Source organism: Kwoniella shivajii, chromosome 2 (assembly GCF_035658355.1).
Source record: "Kwoniella shivajii chromosome 2, complete sequence".
Taxonomy (NCBI): domain Eukaryota; kingdom Fungi; phylum Basidiomycota; class Tremellomycetes; order Tremellales; family Cryptococcaceae; genus Kwoniella; species Kwoniella shivajii.
The window spans coordinates 772092-791323 of NC_085909.1; the positions used below are offsets into that span (position 1 = coordinate 772092).

The 19232-nt window shown below is 43.7% G+C and overlaps 8 protein-coding genes across 8 annotated transcripts; 2 read left to right on the forward strand and 6 right to left on the reverse strand.

The window, feature by feature from the left end:
* Nucleotides 1–369: 369 nt before the first annotated feature.
* IL334_001649 (uncharacterized protein) lies at nt 370–3035 on the reverse strand (the record flags this gene model as incomplete). Its single annotated transcript, XM_062933404.1, has 7 exons — nt 370–493; nt 562–629; nt 731–1026; nt 1105–1201; nt 1297–1508; nt 1602–2205; nt 2502–3035. The coding sequence occupies 7 exons, from the start codon at nt 3033–3035 to the stop codon at nt 370–372; spliced, it is 1935 nt and encodes a 644-aa protein (XP_062789455.1).
* Nucleotides 3036–3444: 409 nt separating this feature from the next.
* IL334_001650 (uncharacterized protein) lies at nt 3445–7889 on the reverse strand (the record flags this gene model as incomplete). Its single annotated transcript, XM_062933405.1, has 21 exons — nt 3445–3513; nt 3584–3621; nt 3679–3755; nt 3811–3968; nt 4038–4090; nt 4149–4244; nt 4316–4393; nt 4450–4509; nt 4563–4640; nt 4704–4773; nt 4833–4858; nt 4912–5006; nt 5076–5135; nt 5219–5374; nt 5442–5648; nt 5718–5798; nt 5862–6135; nt 6196–7036; nt 7095–7272; nt 7361–7466; nt 7541–7889. The coding sequence occupies 21 exons, from the start codon at nt 7887–7889 to the stop codon at nt 3445–3447; spliced, it is 3150 nt and encodes a 1049-aa protein (XP_062789456.1).
* Nucleotides 7890–8583: 694 nt separating this feature from the next.
* On the reverse strand, nt 8584–10521 carry IL334_001651 (uncharacterized protein; the record flags this gene model as incomplete). Its single annotated transcript, XM_062933406.1, has 4 exons — nt 8584–9528; nt 9586–10036; nt 10097–10337; nt 10404–10521. The coding sequence occupies 4 exons, from the start codon at nt 10519–10521 to the stop codon at nt 8584–8586; spliced, it is 1755 nt and encodes a 584-aa protein (XP_062789457.1).
* Nucleotides 10522–11732: 1211 nt separating this feature from the next.
* IL334_001652 (uncharacterized protein) lies at nt 11733–13748 on the forward strand (the record flags this gene model as incomplete). The annotated part of the gene is made up of 10 exons (XM_062933407.1): nt 11733–11783; nt 11847–11909; nt 11982–12182; nt 12292–12481; nt 12542–12891; nt 12945–12964; nt 13025–13146; nt 13200–13330; nt 13398–13526; nt 13608–13748. The coding sequence occupies 10 exons, from the start codon at nt 11733–11735 to the stop codon at nt 13746–13748; spliced, it is 1398 nt and encodes a 465-aa protein (XP_062789458.1).
* Nucleotides 13749–14114: 366 nt separating this feature from the next.
* IL334_001653 (uncharacterized protein) lies at nt 14115–14516 on the forward strand (the record flags this gene model as incomplete). The annotated part of the gene is made up of 3 exons (XM_062933408.1): nt 14115–14279; nt 14387–14403; nt 14474–14516. The coding sequence occupies 3 exons, from the start codon at nt 14115–14117 to the stop codon at nt 14514–14516; spliced, it is 225 nt and encodes a 74-aa protein (XP_062789459.1).
* Nucleotides 14517–14664: 148 nt separating this feature from the next.
* On the reverse strand, nt 14665–15081 carry IL334_001654 (uncharacterized protein; the record flags this gene model as incomplete). The annotated part of the gene is made up of 1 exon (XM_062933409.1): nt 14665–15081. One exon carries the CDS (start codon nt 15079–15081, stop codon nt 14665–14667), a length of 417 nt encoding a protein of 138 aa, XP_062789460.1.
* A 394-nt stretch (nt 15082–15475) lies between these two features.
* On the reverse strand, nt 15476–17034 carry IL334_001655 (uncharacterized protein; the record flags this gene model as incomplete). Its single annotated transcript, XM_062933410.1, has 2 exons — nt 15476–16247; nt 16316–17034. The coding sequence occupies 2 exons, from the start codon at nt 17032–17034 to the stop codon at nt 15476–15478; spliced, it is 1491 nt and encodes a 496-aa protein (XP_062789461.1).
* A 670-nt stretch (nt 17035–17704) lies between these two features.
* On the reverse strand, nt 17705–19184 carry IL334_001656 (uncharacterized protein; the record flags this gene model as incomplete). The annotated part of the gene is made up of 7 exons (XM_062933411.1): nt 17705–17781; nt 17846–18077; nt 18149–18297; nt 18367–18482; nt 18550–18682; nt 18771–18882; nt 18945–19184. The coding sequence occupies 7 exons, from the start codon at nt 19182–19184 to the stop codon at nt 17705–17707; spliced, it is 1059 nt and encodes a 352-aa protein (XP_062789462.1).
* Nucleotides 19185–19232: the final 48 nt, after the last annotated feature.

A 19232-nucleotide genomic window follows, 5' to 3' on the forward strand; every position in this document is an offset into this window, starting at 1 on the left:
GGATCTCCCTGATTTTTTTATTGATCGCCTTCTATTGTGCAGGCATCTTTTCTTATCTTTCGATGTGCCCTCATTCCGTGCCATGCACTTAGATATAGGTCGCAAACATCCTAACCCGCTTCATCGAATTTTAATTTTACGTTGTACCATACCACATGATGATCCAGATTATATTCTGCTTGATGCAACGAATTCAATTAGAGACGCTTTTCACTTTCGATATAGCCTATGTGCAGAAACCCAATTTTCGACTGATGACATGCATGAAGGTACCAGTAATTTCGTTTCGCTAAAGATGCATGCAGATTCAGATGATTATGTTCTATTATACATTGATATAGCTGACTAATATATTGAGTGGGGCATTACCTATCCTACGTAATCGACAACAAGAACGTCTTTTCCTTCCCAGATACAGATTTCATAAGCCAACATCAACAATAGCTGACCGAGAAAATCAACTAAAGCTGAATGTATAGGGAGCGTATAGGAGCTATCATAAGGAGATAATGGCATATCAGCGAGAGTTTGCTCATGGACTCAGACTATGATTGAACTTACTCTGGATCTAGATCTTTTGACCAGAAAAATAACGTCATCCGATGCGCTAGCACTAGTGAGATACCGGTCTAATGATTTCACAACTATTAGTGTCCAAGTCGTCCATGAAAGCGATATGATCATGGATCAAGAGGGGAGGGTAGGGAAGGGAATGGAAATCTTAACATACAGTGAGAGCATAACAAACCCAACCAGCCCAACTTAGACTCAGATCAATCCATCCTGCCCAACTAACGAAAACCAGAAAAGCAGCTTGACATGGGAAAGCGATTAAATACAGTGTCATTGCAGATTGAAAAGGTGTCATCCCTTCTTGGTCAGTTGATTTTCCGAAATTTCTAGGACTGGTTGTGTTGATTTCAGTCTGTTGTTGGCGCGGATGCGGATGTGAATGCGGATGTAAGAGCGTATGAAGTGATGTCGATAGTCTATTAGCATGGATAGCACCTATCGATCCAGTAAGACCTGCATTGCAATTCAGTCAAGTCAGCCATACTACCATCCTTTTTCTGCTATGCTAAGGATAGATTGGAGTCAACTTACCAGTCATCGAAATCGCTAACAAAGCAAACCCACGATACTTTCCAACACCTTTAGCCAAGACCATCCCTGTTCCACTTGAAATAAGCATTGCTCCAATCTACGCCCAATCACCCCAGTCAGCTTCGTATCACCCCATATAGGCATAGATCTCAATTGTCGTGTTTGGCAACAAGAAATCTGATCTGCACTCACCAAGGGGAGCCAACTGCCTCTGGCAACGTTTTTGACCCACTTATTCTTAATCACTCGTCTGGTGAACCAACCTGCGGCTATCGACATTGTTATGACTGCCAAGAGGGGTATGACGGTATCCATAGTCCCTACAAGAGCGGTACCTAATAAGGCGAGAATGAACAAAGTGAGGAGGTCACCGAGACACGCAGCGACGGGTGGTGTGATGTTGTCTGTGATCGAGAAGATAAGCGAGGATTTCAAGCACGAAAGAAATGGTTGTACATTGGTATGCCTCGAGGCATTAACATGGGTGCTCGACTTACCTGGATCAGCACCCCACCATCGCGCTAAAATGATCAGACTACCCATGAAAGTACCTAGAACAGCACTCGATATGCCTGCTGCACCCATTCCAGTAGCTAGAACCATCACTAATTGTTTCCAGCCGGGTCTCGTATAGCCTTCATGCCATTCTTCACCTGCCATTGCTAAGCCTGGATCTAGAGGTTCGGAAGGTTCTCCCGGTCTAGTAATGTTGAGATATGCAAGAGGATTACTCGGAGAGGAAGATGGTGATAATGATCCCGGGTTAGGTGTATCACCCAAACGATGAATGGTTAACAAACCTAGTATGAATGAAATCATAGCTGCCAAAGAAGATATCAATAAAGCTTGTAATCCCAATAAAGTCATATTTGCAATCAACATTTTTCTTCTCGTTAATCTGTGATCTAATTCTCCTATATTTGCTGATGTACCTAATCTTGCTGATAAACACATTTCTAGATTTCCTTTTAAATTTCCTATCATAGGTACCAATATGAACAATTCATCGACTCGACGAAATACCCGCCATCGAGCTAGATGTTCCAGTAATTCACCGGTGAATACTAGTCCGATCAGAGACAGTAGGAGGGACGGCGTTGACTGTGAGATTGGGGTGAGGGGAATAGTGGAGTCGGTGGAAGAGAGGAGAGTATAGAGGATAGCGAAGGGAAGACGAGAAGAGAGGAGAGTATAGAGGAGAGGAGAGGAGAGGAGAGGAGAGGAGAGGGGAGGAGAGTAGAGAGGAGAGGAGAGGAGAGGAGAGGAGAGGAGAGGAGAGGAGAGGAGAGGAGAGGAGAGGAGAGGAGAGGAGAGGAGAGGAGAGGAGAGGAGAGGAGAGGAGAGGAGAGGAGAGGAATCAGCAATCGCACAAGCTGTCGTAGAAAAATACAATTTACCTCTAACAGAAGGCTTCTCAAATCTTTCCATTTACCCAGCTTTTTGGTACTTCTCTGTAATGCTTCTTCCGATTCAATGAAATCCAACTTGCCTTTAATCGGTCTCGTCTGATTCTGATTCCAATCGTCCGTATCGGGAATTGTATCGAATAAACCGTCTTGTTGATCTTGATTCAATTCATATTGTTCCATCTCCCTTATCTTACGTTCATGCTCCTCCTCTTCCTCATTCTCGTTGTTGGGTAACGCTTTCGCTTTCCCTTTCCCTTTCCAAGGTGAAGTATTACCTTTCCAAATTGGAAAAGCACTTTCATCTTCAATTCCATCGACTCCTATACCTTGTCTTGCTGAAGATCCACTCGCATATCCCGCGTTTCCATTGAATGCTGTCCCGTTTAATCCTTCATCTGCACTATGAATCGGCTTGTAGTTCTCGTAATTTGGGGTATCTGAAGTCGATCCAATAGTTATCGATGCGAGTCTTTTAGCTTGTCTATAATGTTCAGATATATCCCTCTTCAGTATTGGGGACATCGTTATCTCGCTCTTAATTTACGCTTCTTTCAGTTATACCATTTGTACAGGGAGATATCAAGAAAGCAAACGAAAGTTTGTCGAGATTGTCAAACAACGATGCATGTCTTGGTGGATGATATCGATTCCAATCTCTTTTTCAAACATCTCTGCCATTGATTGAATCCTGGTTAAAATGATCACGTCAAAACAACAAAAACACGTGGCGTACCGGTAATCCGATTAAAGCCAATTCTTCTTCTGTTGTCCTCAGGCAAAACTTGATACTATGCATGATGACTTATTAACAACGTATATACACAAATATACAGAAGGGCTAATTGATATAAAGAAGCAGGGAATGAATTCGGGATTTCATTTGAGGGGTGATAGTACATTGTCGGTATGGAATTTTTCAAGAAGTTGGTATTTAAGACATATCGAAACCTGCACCGGATGTAATAGCTTGTAGAAGTTTGATTCGAAGTGCATTTTCAGTCTATGACAACTCGTCAGTCAATTCTGTATAGCACGGAATGCAAACCTTTCCTCTGCTCAGTTTTACTCACGGTGTAGCCAGGTAATTTCAGGAGGTTGAAACATGAAGCTAACAGAAGCTACATCAGCGGAAATTCATTCCGGTATACAATTGCACCAGACTTACATGCCGTAGGTAATCGATCTGCATCAGCTCCGTTAAATTTCACTCCAAATTTAGGATTGAGGTATGCGAATCCCAATCTGAGAGTATTTTGGTCAGTCAATATTTGATATGGTAGGCCATATAATCACTCACAGAGGTGGTCTCGAACAACTAGTGACAAATCGTAATAAAGCTCTTCTTTGTTCATGAGAGAATCCCTTAACGACTTTCCAGAAAAGTCTAGGAGTGATATCATTCGGGAAACCATCGACTGAACAATGTGCCCGCAGATCATCGATATCGATTATAGTCTGTCACGCTGAACATCAGCTATTGCCCTTCATCGTTGGCAGATTGATTGATGTGAAATTGTCACTAACCTCTTCGCCACCAATAAGCTGTTGTAATTCCTGTTGATCAAACATTCGCAACCCTGTGCGATTAGGTCAGCTTCCTTCTGGGCCAATATGCGTGAGAAAGCTGAAACATACATTTCGCATCTATGAGTTCCGATAAACCGTTAAAGAAAGCTTTACTCTGAGCGGCAATCTGCCTATCAAGCTTATATTTGCATACAAGCTGGATATCTGGAGATGATACCATGTCAGCTTAACAAAGAAGACATAAAGACGAGTATAGCTAGTCAACGTAAACTCACATTCATGCCTATTCTCAGCGGTTACAGCGATTTCTGATCCATTGTGAATCAGATCAACCGTGTGCTTTACGCCAAATTCTGCGTGACCACACTTATTAGATACCCCTCTGGATGATCAAGTCATGATAGCTCACCATCTTCAGTTATAGCGAAGTTCAGAGCTAATTCCTCGGGTCTAGGATAATTTTTGAGGACTGTAGTCGACCTCATCAGCAATGACTGATATATCAAGAATCATTCCGCTTACTGATTAAACCCTTGTATAATTCCTTATCTAACGAATTCAGATCATCGAGATACGATTGTCTGCCAAGCCATTTCGCCACTGCGGTCGGAAGCCATCAGCTTACCGTGCATCGCAGCTGGGCGCGCGGTGAAGCTGACTCACAGAAGAAATCGGCAAAGGAGACATCGACAAGAATACCTTCATACATTGCTTTGCCGAGAATTTGACCGATCTGCAGCGTTATCATCAGCTTTGCCCCTACGAACGTAAGCGTTCGATCAAAAAGCTCACAAATCGGTACCAGTTCAATTGATGTGCTGTTAGAATCAATCAGCAGTTGTCGCGAGTTCGGTATAATTCGATTACTTACATTCGGTAGCGTAAGAATGGGGATTGGGATATAACTCATTTTGATCAGTAGCGAGCCATAAGCCTCTATTCGTATCAAAGACCTCTTTAGAGAGACTATCAAGGCGATGAGTAGATTGTTTAGCTCATTCGATGACATTATGATAGGGTTTTGGTATGGCTCACTTCGTTAGAAATTCCTTGAACAGTCCACCGCCATCAATACCAGCTTCTGTCAAGCCATACCTGTGATCACACGGATATCAGTCTGAGACCTATTTTCCCTTCTCATTGCAATCATCAGGGGAAGGGATGGAGGATAGACTTACTGATCCACAAATGTAATCTCAATTCTACCCTTTAATGCAGGTCCAAGTTCACCTAATTCATCAAAGCCATCTTGAGCAATATTGGTTCTTCTGATCTTAGCATAATTCCTATGTCTTCTTCCGTGATATTCGATTCCTAATCTCTGCTGATCGGATCTGCATTCCAGTATGTCAATGATTGTAGTCCTGGAAAGGTGTACATGAAGAAGAAGAGAGGACTCACTCTATGAACTTCCTGAAAACTTCTAAACGAGTTTGGAATGGTACACTCATTGGTAAATTATTCAGTAAGCCCAATCTGGGTGATATATATGCCATTTGTCTTTTCGTGAACCTTTGTCTTGCTCTTGCCCATCTAGGCAGAGTAGTCGAATCATTCATCTCGATATCACCGTCGTCATTCGCTGAAGTGAGTTCCGCATCTTCGTAGCTACAATATAACACGTAGATCAGCATTCATTTTTGGCATGTATTTTCTCTGTGAGACTGGATAGCTTACACTGCAGCCTCGACGAAACCCTTCATGTCCATCTGGGAGCGCATGACCCAGAAATCAGGATCCGCAAAATTGCGTCGAGCACTATACCAACGAGTTGATCAGCTTGACAATTTCATGTGTGTGACCTCAGCTGAGTTGACTTACTTTCGCTCGACAACTCTTACTACACCGCGCGTGAACAATCCTCTGACTTCCTCATTTCCCATAGACTGTTCTTTCGAGGTACCGGGAATCGAAGAAGTGGCCACACCATTCATATACCCCCAGAAGGCTAGATCCCTCCAAACAGCAGCCAAATCAAGTATTTCATCTGTTGTAAGAGCGTTGGATGCAGGTGTGAAGAATTCATCATCGGGAGTTAAGAGTAGGTAGTGATTGTACATATGCGTAAGGAGTAACAGGGGTGGGGCGACCGGATCTGAAGTTGCAAGGTGGACATCAGCATGTTAGAGTCCAGCATGGGGGAGCCAGAGCTCACTGATATTGAAGGTATCCCATGATTCCCTCTCAGCCGCATTAACCCATTTGCCTCTTACACCTTCTCTCCATATCCTCTTGGTTAGACCTCTACCTTTTTCTCCCTCGGTCAACGAATCAAGTATTGCTTCCCACTTCGGACTACCTCTAAAAGCAGAAAGAAGTCCGACGCAGAATGTTGCAAAATCAGATAATATACTCTTGGGCGCACGAGAAGAAGGTGATATTATGTGTGAAGTAAGTGTTGATATATGTTGAGGTGTAGCTAAAATAGTGAGTTTATTTGATATATTGCTTGGAAGTATCTGACGTCGTGGTTGGATGTGACGAGTCGAAGAAGGTATGATTGAAGGTTGTTCGGTGTTTTCTTCTTCATCATCTTCACTTTCATCTAAAAGTGGTAATGGTTCATCATCATCTTCCATTAATCCATCAACCCATTTACCCCAACCTTCTTCTACACCACTGAGGACTTTCCCGATAACGTTCATCCAAACGCCTGCCCCTTCAACTCCATGTCTAGCTAACATTTCTCCCGTGATACCGAATGTAGCTAGATTAGCTAAGAAACAAGTTTTACCCATTTCCGACGATAATCTCCCTTGATTCAGAATATGAGTGTTTTGGGATGTATAAGGGAGTAGCAGGGTGAACAGGTTAAGATTTGTTGACAGGTGCATCAGAGCTGGTATGGGCAGTGAAGAAGGTAGTGTCGGGATTGCAAGTAGGTGATTGATTAACGGTGCGATCAATGGTGATTCACCCGATGGCGGAATCAATGAAAATGGAGCTGTGAGTAAGCGGATGAGGGGAATAAGAGAAGGTTGTTTCTTCTTTGGTAACTGGTTAAATAATAAATCAGCTATTCAGCTCACTATGAATGACAAGCTTATTACTCACATTCCTAGCTATCAACTTCTCCATGCTTTGTACTATTTTCTCTACCCACTGCTTGCCTTCGACAATACCTACTAAAGTTTCTTTGGCATATAGCTGAGCATCGTTCGGGAGCTGAACATATGATTTAGGATCAAAGATGACTTCCATTGCCAGGAGGAGGAGAGGAGTTTTGTTTGAGCTATGTGAAAGTCATCAGTCAGCACTTCTCATGGACGCTAGTCACCACGAATGAGAAAAGGCCAATTGGCACGGTAGATGATACTTACGTTGGGTCTATATTGACCAGTTCCAAAATCCGCATACTGAGCAGTCCCAAGACGATTGACCAATCTTTATCTTGATTTAACGGCTGAATCATTCTATATACACGGTCTGACATAATTTGCGATCATCAGCTATTCACTTTGAAATATGAATCTCCTTAAGGCAACTGTAATGAGACTTACCATCCTTTTTCAACCCTAATTCACACCATCTTTCCATTAAGTTTTTAACATTTTCTTTGTCACTTCCCCAGCCTTTCGCAGTCAGAAGCATCAATCCTCTACCTATCTTTCCAACTTCATTTTCATCATTCAACGCTATCACCAGATCCCTCTTCGTTTTACATGATGCTCTTCTACCTCTCCATACTTTTTGGATCTTCAGAGCTGATATTTCTTCTTGACGCTTTTGTTCTCTTGCTAGCCTCTCAGCTTTGATCTTATTCAGTAAAGCTGATGAAGAAGTGGATTGCGAAGTCGATAAATTTATATCATTGTATTTTGATGAATTTGAAAAATCTGGATCGAACATTTCGTATGAGTGGACTGTCAAGCGACCACAAGCCCCGATCTATATATACTCGGGGGGAAGGTCCTATATGAGCAGTCACCCAGTCCTGGAGATGTATCTTTTGTCTGAGTGTGATAATCAGTTGCAAGCAAAAGAATGAGGTGATCAATAATAAACTGCACCTACGAAGCATCATTCTCGGTTTTTGTTATCGCCCTGTGCACACGTCATCACTTTACAAAGCTCTATTTCGGTTTGCCACCAAAGCAATCGATGAAGGAGTAACAGGAATGAAGGAGTACTTCACGTTAATGACACCTCGTTTGCTGAGAGTGAGACAAAGCTACAACTGCAAGCCAGCTGCTGGTGATGGACATGATATTAATTGTTTTATTCATCTCATCATAATCTTCTTCCACTATAATCAACATGTATATAGAAACAAGTTCGACCAAAGCGATCATCGTCATTCTTCATTTTCCTAATCTACTACACACATAACATCTACGAGAACGAGAAAGGTGAGGAAAGCGACCGAGAAAAGACGGTGTTATGCACAAAAAGATTGAGAAATTTGCTATGTAATTGATGCGAGCGGTGATTGATTGGAAAGAGCGTGAGTGTGTGATATGTATGTATATGTGTGAGAATGAGAAGGTAAAAATGAAAAAGAAAGATATGTAACCCCAAATCAGAAAAATCCAGAAATCTATTCTCAAGCTTTCTCACCAATCAATACTGCAGTTTCGCCCCTTGAATCTGCTCTAGTGATTTTTTCAAGAGAATGTGATCGACCCAACAATCCAGGTCTGACATCTGGAACGGTAGAGACGATTCGGTATCTTTCACTTGGAGGAACGGATAAAGTCCATCGGTCAGCTTGAACAGCTTGAGGTTGACCGAAAGGAGCTTTAGGTACCGGACCTTGTGAGTTGAGTTGAGTTTGATGTAATCGGTGGTCCTCGTCTTGATCAGCCAAAGATTGAATATCAACTGACGAAGCGGAAGCGGAAGATACAGGTGAATTGGTAGCTGATGAAGCAACTGATTCGGCAGGTCTTGACTTCAATGATTCAACTTCCATTCCACCGTCAAGGATACCAACACGCATCATGGCGAGTAAGTTATGGGCGGCATTGGAGTGGTCGTATACACCACCGAAGAAGGCAGTAGTAGCGTCGGTACCGATGGCTCTCTTGATCAAGTGAGCACCACCTGGGTGATCCTCGATGAAGGATGAACAATCGTGGATGAAACCGTGAACAGCAATCAAAGCTCGCTCTTGAGATTCAATCTTGAAATCGTCCCAGCTGATCACGGGAAGTTGGTTTGACGATTGAGGCCACTTGAGTTGCTCGGCCTGTTCTTGTAGTTGTTGAAGCTTCATGGTGTACTGACCTTTCTTGATTTCGTTGTCAGGGAATCGCTTAAGGTGAGAGGCGAGTTTGAATTGAGACATAGTCCAGATGAACCATTTGGTTGGGTCGTATTGGTACCATTTGATAGCATTTCGGAAATCCATGGGGAATTGATGGTGGAAATTGTGGTAACCTTCACCAACAGTGCAGAGAGCGGTAATGAAGTGGTCTCGAGGAGTGTGCTTGTTGTCAAATGGTTGTTCACCAAGCCAGTGTGCAAGAGAGTTGACACAGAAAGTAGACTACAAAGAATTATTGTCAGCTCAAACCGCCCAGTCCCCGCCATATTTAATACTTACATGATGAACGAAACATAATCTAGCAGCTCCAGCGAAAAAGAATCCACCCCACCAATCTCCCCAACCGAGGCCAGCAACAACGGTAGGGACGATGAAACCCATAAGGAAAAGCAAGGGAACAAAGTTCTTGTGTTGCCATCTAACGACCTTGTTTCTAGATAAATCGGAAACATCGGCGGAACCGATCTTTGTTCGAGGTGCGACAAGCATCCACCCAACGTGAGCATGCCAGAAACCTTCATGGGCAGAGTAAGGATCCAATTTAGTGTCGGTGTATCGGTGATGAGCTCGGTGACCTCTCGACCACCATTTGATGGAGCCTTCGACTGCACCAGCACCAGCAAGCGCTAACACGAACTGAAGGGGAACAGAAGCGTTATATGAACGATGAGCCCACAATCTGTGGTAACCAGCTGTGATACCGAGACCGGTGAAGAAATAGTAGACAACACTAACGCAGGCTCAATTAGCTTCGATACCCCATCAAGTAGTCAAATGACAGATAACTCACCTCCAAATAGCGGTCTTGCTGTTCCAAGAAGTAGTGAAGATGCCGTAGATGGCGATTGTCGGTGTGAGGGTCAACGCCAAGAAAGAGATCCACTGGATATTCTGGAATAAGGTTTTCCATGTATACGGTGGAAGAGACTTTTGGTGTTCAAGGGTGTAAGTGACATAGTTGTCAGGGATATGTCGATCTGAAGGTTCAAATGTGGGTTTGATGTTCTTGATCCCGGCGAGTTTATTGAAAGCTAACAATATCGGATGAAAGTCAGTACTATTGAGATGTTGGCTGCGGTTGAGAAACTGAAACTTACAGCTCTCCTCTTTGTCTGGTGTGGTGGGTTCGAAAGCTGGGTCAAGCTTGTCAACGGGAGAAGGTCTTCGCTCTCTGAGCTGTTGAGGAGGAGTTTGAGGAGAAGTCGCGGTCGACATGTTTGTCGATTTCCTGTGAGTGGCGAGAATCGAGGGGAAAAAGGTTGATTGCAGAGAAGAGTCTCTCTGAGCTTATTTTAGTATCGTGAAGTGGAGATATGACGAATATGAGGAGCGAGGTTTTGAAAGGATGCCTGTGGTCTGAGTGGTAAAATGGCGATCCTGAGAGAGGCGAGTTTTTGTTAGATGAGAGAAAGGGGGGAAGGTAAAGATGAGAAAGAGAAGAAAGAAATGTATTTATAAAAGAGATGCATGTGAAATATGTACTCGTCCATTGCTTTTTCCCAAAAGTTCTCCATGATCTCCCAATGAAAACGTGTTACGTATCAGTAGTTGGGATGAGTGCACTGTGTTGTAATCCACGATTGATCCATGGAAAATTAAAACCACCAAAATAACGACCATCACGACCAGTTTGTTGGGGATATACACGTGTCAAGCACGTGGTCAGATACTGGGCGATCGGAGATGATCGGTTTCACATGCCAAGAGTGCCATGGAAAGTGTGTCATCGCAAAAAGCAGGCAACAAGCAGGAACATATCGCATAGTACCATAGGGAGGAATCGGATGGAATCATGCTGGGATCCAATTGGGGGTTGCAAGAACGAAAAATGGTGCGAACGTCATCATGGATTTCGGGGTGATCTTTTCTTGTAAAGATAAAAAGGTACCAGATGAGATTGTTCCATATCAAACGTCATCATGGGAAACGGATGGAATGATCTCCACTTTTGTTACCACGTACGTACCTGTAGAAACCACTGCGGTGATGTATTATTATGCCTGGATTCGCACTCCAATTTTCACGAAGATACCACGATGACAACGACTCGTTCCCCGTGTGGTATAACTTAAGTTTGGATGTGGGCTGGATGTTATCTCATGCTGTTCTTTTCTATCTGGAGACTCGGCAAATTCCAAAGTTTTTGCCACTCAGGGTGTTTCCACGGGGGAGATAACGATGTCATGGGGGGCCGTGATATGGAATCTTCGTGGATTCCTTCGAAACACGTGAAGGGGAAGAGTGAGGGATTTAATTGAGTGTACCATTTATCAGACCGGTTAACACGACGCCGATTAAACCGGGAAAAGTGGGATTTGGAACAACAAATCAAAGTCAGCATATGCACAGTTGGTGATGTGATGAACAGGTTCTGAAGAAAGGTATCAAGCAGCGAAGAGTTCTGCATACCTACAAGTACGAGTAAAATGGCAGACCATCCAGTGCTTAGATACCTGTCTCCAGGTGCATGGTCTTTGGTATGTCATTCACTGATCTTCGATCGGCTTAGTTCGTGTTAGACTGACGGCTTGATCATTCAGATCGAACCTCTCATCTCTCAACGGGCTAAAGGCCTTCTGACCTCTCTCGTCGAATTCCTCGAAGTGAGCATTCTCTCAGCAACACAGTAATATGTACTTCTTGCAACCACACTGCTTACTTTCCTTTGCTTCTAGAATGACGTCCTACCTTCTGAAAAGCTATTCCACGCTCAAATACCTTCTCATCCCCCAGAAGCTCGATGGGCGTCCATACCTCCCGTTATGGAGAGGCTGAAACACAGAGCAAAGGGCTTGGGCTTATGGAATCTGTGGCTGAGTGGAGGTGACTTTCAAGGAATGGCAGGCGGTGAAGGAGGTGGATTAACTAATCTTGAGGTGAGTAGTATGACTTCACGCAACGGATACAAAATCGATGCTCGTTTCGATCGTCATGAAGTATTCATGACAAGTTGACGTTTTATTCTACTGGTGGTGTTTTGAGTAGTATGCTGTAATGGCCGAGATCATGGGTCACTCGGCAATCCTAGCTCCCCAAGCTACGAATTGTTCAGCGCCTGATACCGGTAATATGGAAGTTTTAGCTAGATATGGTACGCCTCAACAAAAAGAAAGATACTTGATACCTCTCTTGAAAGGTGACATTCGAAGTAGTTTCTCCATGACGGAATATGGAGGTAAGTTATACTTCAAATCCTGCTCTAATGAAATGTCATGAGTTGATATATGGATTGTAGTCGCTTCTTCCGATGCTACGAACCTACGGAATACTACTGCTTTACCTGATGATTCAGGTAACCTGTCAGTGAAAGGACATAAATGGTGGATCACAGGTGCAGGTGATCCCAGAAATGTCATCCACATAGTTTTAGCAGTGACAGATCCTAAGAATCCGTCTCCGCATAAAAGACATTCGTTGGTATTAGTGGATCCTAGAGCTAAAGGAGTGAAGATTGTGAGACCTTTGACTGTGTTTGGATATGACGATGCTCCTGAGGGACATTGTGAGGTCATTTACGACGGAGTCAAAATTGATGTGGAGAATGGTGTCGTTGGAGGAACAGCTGGGTTAGGTAAAGGTTTCGAGGTCAGTCATTCAATCTTTGTCCAATCCCGGCAACGGCTGATTGTGAAGTGCAGATTATTCAAGCAAGATTGGGGTGAGCCAAGACTTCGATGATAAGGCGAGTGTGTTGGCTGATTATATCACGATCAACCAGACCTGGAAGACTACACCACTGTATGAGAACGATCGGCATTGCCAATAGAGCACTTGATATCCTTTTACAGAGAGTATCTGATCCTAATCGAAAGACATTTGGGAAATATCTCAAGGAGCATGGTATGTCTTCACGAAGTGAATGATGTTACGACTTTACTGATGCCTAGGTATAGGAACCGTCGTTGCTGATATAGCACATTCAAGAGCGGAAATTGATCAAGCTAGATTGCTGGTCTTGGCAGCGGCCAGAAGAGTTGATGTTGCAGGAGCTAAAGGTGCAATGCAGGATATTGGAATGGCAAAAGTGAGCTCGCAATTTCTTCAATTTCACAGTAAGAAAGATATCGGATCGTTTACATGGTTTTTGCTAGTTCACCGTACCTAGTATGGCATTAAAAGTAGTCGATCGAGCGATGCAAGTTCATGGTGCGGAGGGATTGTCTGAAGATACACCTTTAGCCTACTATTATGGTAGTTTGAGAACTTTGAAATACGCAGATGTGAGTCAGACTCCACATCCTTCTCATGTATTGAAGACTTCTTCGAAGGAAAGCATGTGGAGCTGACGAGATCCATTGTAGGGTCCTGATGAAGTTCACATTCAACAAGTTGGAAAGAATGAATTGAAACGAGCTGAGAAGCTAAAAGAGAGGACCGAAATGATCAAGCAGAAAAGTGATAGCTTATTGAAGGAAGCTGGCAAGCTCAAGGCGAAGTTGTAGTAAAGCCAAGAAAAGATATGATTGTATTAGTATTGAATGTATCGCTTATCTACCGATCAACGGTATCTTAGTAACCATTTGACGACTTAACTTGCGCGACCCCACCTTTGAAAGGACATCTTCCTTTTGGGCATTATCATTCACTTTCGTTTCTAGGTTGTTTCTTCTTCTGTCCTTGTCTTACTGGATCGTCAACCTCTTCAAATTCACTATTGCCTAGTACCATATATATATTTGCTGAACCAAATAGTAGGTCACTTGTACTTACCTATTCCAGTATTGCAATCAAGTTTAAAAGAGTCCACGACGAATCCTGTGCTGACGTTATGATGTTTCTTCCTATGGTAGTACTTCACATATATTCAAATGCCAGCTATTCGAGATACCAAACCTCGATCCCTGGTTCCCAACGTACATTCACCACCAATGAAAGGATGGACTAAAGATCAGAAGGTGCAATTGTTCAATCATATTGTAAAGAATGGTGAGAGGAATTGGAATCACGCTGTTGATGGGAAAACAGGACATCAGGTAAGTCCCCTTTTCTTCCTTCCACAACAAAACATATTGGCACGATGACAGTCAGGTGTTCAGAGGAGATGGATAGTCGCTAATACGCAACGCGTCATTCGTCATAGTGTATTGATCAATGGAAGTGAGCGAACTTTCGGTCTGCTTCGATGCTGTCTAAGATTGTCGAGCAAGCTGACGTGAGATCGTTGAAGAAAAACACTTTTACCTCAAATACAAAGATCCCTTGGGTTCTGACAAGAAGCTGATCCCACGCTGCCGATGCTGTAACAGTGTGTAGTAAGGCGTGACCATGACGTATCAGAAGAAGATTTGGCATGCATTATGCTGGTATGAAACGATCGTAGGGAAAATACTGAACAGCAGAAAAAGCAACCTACTGATTCTAATCATTCTCATTCTGAGCAACTCCACTTTCATCTTCGTCAATCAACGGTAGACTTGGGTGGTGATTATCTTTCCATGATTTCATGGTGCTTGGTTTCTGCTTTTGAACCGCGTTCGCTAAAGTAAATGGTGGAGTTTTGGGCTCGTAGGGCTCGTTATTAGCCAGATCGTCAGCTATCCTGTCATTGAACTGGCGGATCTCCTCGTCCTCGTCCCATGGATCCCAAGGATCCCATGAAGCTTCGTCTTCATCTGGATACGACTCAATGCGTGTTTCACGTTCGCGTGCACCTTGAGAAGCATTTCGATCGACTGTCTTTTCACTCAGAATACTAGGTCTAGAAAACATAGATTGAGTATTGGACGACATACATGAAGTACTAATGTCGGCCGAAGAGAGATTTGCGGTGGACATCGCTTTATAGCGAGATTGGTAAGTCAGTTTGAGATGTGAAATGAGCAAGCAACAATGAATTGTGATTCAATCAAGACACATCAAGTTTAACAGATATGATAGACAGTGTCACTGATCTCTCCAAACGACCTTTTGCGGAATTTGTATTATGACGTAAAGAGACCCAAAGGTGTTTCCATCCCCCCCGTTGATCATTTCCATCAAAAGAAAGAACGTAGAAAGGATATTCATGTCTTTTAGCTCGTGGCAGAGTATTTGCCCCGGGCTGGCATAAAACTCCAGCTTGAAAACAAAAGTGCAGCGAATTCATGGTATGGAAGACATAGGCATATTGCACAACAGTATAACAGTAACTATAACTCTACTGGACACATACAGTTGACATTTTCGGTTACTATCTTGTGATTCTTGACTCCTCATTCAGATGGGGAAATTCATTTAATACACTTCCGGCTTCAAAAGGCTCGCCCAGCCATTGGTCACTCTGGGTAAAAAGTGATGATACTGGATAAGATTGTTCCAAGGTAGAAGGGGAGGATTCCGGCATAAAGCTGTTCTCGTCCGTCGGTGATGTATCCAATTCCGAGGCGGCAATCGATTGGATTTCCGTTTGTTCCTTCTGTTTGGGAAGAAACTTGTTACTCAGCCGGGAAGTCATTTCGAAGAACTTAGAGCTCATTTTGGACCCGAAAGACACGTTCGATGCTGATGGTAATGCTGAGATTGAATTTTTAGACACGCTATAGCTCTGATCAACTTCGCTACGTCGCAATGTATGTCTGACCTTTCCTGCAGCGCTTTGCATGCTTCTGAAAGGGTGGCTGATAGCACTCATCGTAGTCGCCAAGCCTCGTCTCCATCTCCTGTTCGCTGGATTGCTGGGTGAATGGCGACTTGGTTGACTCGGAAGCGTACTGAACATAGGACGGAATGCAGGTTGGTCTTCAGATCTGTCTTCGGCAATACTTCCAAGGCGATTAGATGGTGGAAACTGGGAATAATATCTCTCCGATCTTGCACTTCTTCCAGTAGTTCCGGTATTTCGACTACGTTCTGAGCGACTAGCGGGGGTTAATTTTAGGCAAGGCGAGCTGGTGCTTGTTGATCCAGAATAGGTGACGATGGGGTTTGCCTGTGAATAGCTCGAAGAAGTGGAACGTGTACCCCTATTCAATGATTAGTCAGATGTAGCTGCCACTACCCGGACTTGATTGATGGCAATGGATAGACTCACCGATCCTGAAGACTCTGGAAAGAGCACGCTGAGGGTTCCTCGGATGGCGGCATTTCTTCCGTGTCTGACCCTGCAGTATTCGATAAAATCTTCGGCCTTACGATCTCATAACGTGTTTGTCCCAGCGACAAACAAGATGGAATTGTGAATACAGTAGAGTTAGCAATGCTTTCCCCAAGCACGCTTCCTAGAGGCCTAACTTGGAAAGCTGAAGGGGGATTTTCGGGCACTGATGTTCTTGAGGGTGCGTAATAATCCCGAGAAAAGCTTGGGGTATCCACTGAGATATCGAAAGATCCTTGTGTAGTGACGGGAGGGGAGTAGGGTATGTATTTTGGCCCAACATGGGATGAAGACTCATCTTGTGCTGTGGCTGGTGGAACGTAAGCTTTGTATGGATTTCTCACGTCGCCAAAAGGAGAATCTGGGTTCGTCCGTGATAATTCGGAAGGTAAGAGATCCCTATCGTTCGGAGGTGTAGGTAGACCAGATGAAAACACCGTTCGGGGCTCAGTGGAGGAGAGGACGCTGAAGTCACCATCTAAAGTAGCAGATCTAGTAGATATTTGAGCCTCATTTGCTCGATATTCGAGCTCACGGCTTTGGTACGAGGAATCACAATCTTGTGACCAGAATCCCGCCCTTAACGTTTGGCTTCCATGTACAGAAGAGTATCCTGGCGCGTATGGGATTAAGCTTTGACAGGTGCTTAGTGACATGGTAGAATTAGTTGGCAGTATTAGGAAGTGGAAAAGCGGAAATGCTACTGGGGTATTGCAAGTTGAGAATGTTCGCGTACCGTTGAGAGGAAGATCAGTGGTATGAGACACCGTATATTTGATCAACGTTGTGAAGAGGAGAGCTAAGCTATTCTGGAAGGATTAACGTTTAGACTCGAAGACAGGAAAAATGTTAACTGCAGATAGATATTGCGAAAACGCCTGCACTTTCGCGGTGATTTATGTAGATGTCACCGTCCATGTGGTTCAATGCAAGACATATTTGGGTGGTAAAGGAGGTTATCTCGTGGGGGAAGGGAACTCAAAAGATGTCGTCAAATTTGAAAAGACTTTGTTTACCGTTTCAAGACTTTTGTAGTCATTCAAACCGGATACAACAACAACCCTAATGACATATTTAGCTGAAAGGAAGTCAGAACCCGAAACGCAAAGTCTTGAGAGATCCTTGACATACAATACAAAGGATAGATAGTTGAAAGAGTGTAGGATTTGAAGTAAGTGAAACAACGTCAATGATATTCTGAAGTGTGGATGTGTTTTACTTTCCCAGTCCTCATCTTGACTTTTTCATGTCTGACGTAGACTAAGGTTCTGTAGCCACTGCATAGGATAATCCATGAAATCACAAGGACCACAATGACTTTCCACATCAATTCCCTTTTTTGTATGCTCCGAGCTCTTCGAAACGAGCGATGGTATCCCTGATCGTTTCCTCAAGGGTATGATCTGATAGACCATCCATTATTAGCGAAACAACTTCCAAGACTGTGACATTTGAGACAGATCTTACACTTGACTCCCAGTTCTGTTTTGCTTGTAGAAGTGTCCAAGCTATAGGCGCCTTCGGGAAGGGCTTCAGAAGATTTAGGATCTCCCTTGACTATGAATCTGCTTAGGTCAGGTCTGACCCTTCGAGCTGTATTGGCTATCTTCTGAGAAGTTACTTGATCTCCTGCAGTAATATATCTTCCGTTGGATTGCTGGGTTATGCCAGCGTAAATAGCTGCAGCGAGATCCCGAACCTATCCAACATGGATCATCCTGTCGTCAATAAAATCCTACAACTGTGGATTCAGGCTTAAGGTAAACTCACGTCAACATATTGAGCGTTATACTCAGCTGGAAGATCAGCGTCTTGTCCACTGCAGAGGAAAGCGTATAGCTGGGCGGTAGATAAATCGGTACCGGGAGTGCCTGCGAGTTCTTCTTCGCTGTTGATGTGTTGAGGTGGTCCATAGATACCTTTTATAGATCGTACCTTGATTAGCTATTACGTGATGACATGGATAAAGGCATCAAGGATCGACTTACCTGGAGGACAGTATGTAGACAAAGGCCATGAGGCTCCAGTCTTTTCTCTGATATCCCTTGCAGCTAATTCACCATATTTTTTGGAAATAGAATACCAGTGTGGAGCGATAAAACCTCTTTTCGATATCCAGTCTATATCAGCGATCCACAGTATATATTCGATAATCTGACGTGGGAACATACTCTTTTTTGGCATCCTCTTCTGTCCAGGGTACCCAGTCCTTTTCGCTGTAGACCTTGGATTTATGAGAGCTCATGGGCTGAAAGTAGTCGACGATGGAAACTGTGGATGAAACGTATGCAACAGCCTGGATAGCTAAATTGTATATCACGGGAAAATTTAGCTTCTTCGTTGCACCAGATCACCACTTATGATGTATGGTCATGAGGTAGATCAGACTCACAGGCGACCTTTGCAGCTGCCTTGAGTGATCTTGTGGTCCCTTGAATAGCAGGATATGCGAATTTTTCATACGTAGGAAGAGTCATGTCGAATGGTGAGGCGGCAAGTACGACCTGCGCCAATTCAGTTCATGCAATAGTACACCGGCCAGCCAGCCAGATTGATCAAGACTCACTGCAGTGACGCCCTCCAGGGCTTCCGTCCAATCAGACTCAAGGAAATCAGGTACGATAACCACTGTTAACCTTCCTTCATCGGCTCCTTTCTTGAGCAGAGGAAGAGCAAGGACCTTGTCCCTCTTGGAGGACGATCGAACCGTACCTCTGACGTTCCAACCGCTTGAGAGAAAGGTGAAAGCGATATGAGGAGCGACGAAGCCATTGAGACCGGTAATAAGAACAGTTCCAGCTGACATGATCGGCATGTGACTCAAGTTTACGAATTCGAGTGTTGATCGCTGAAT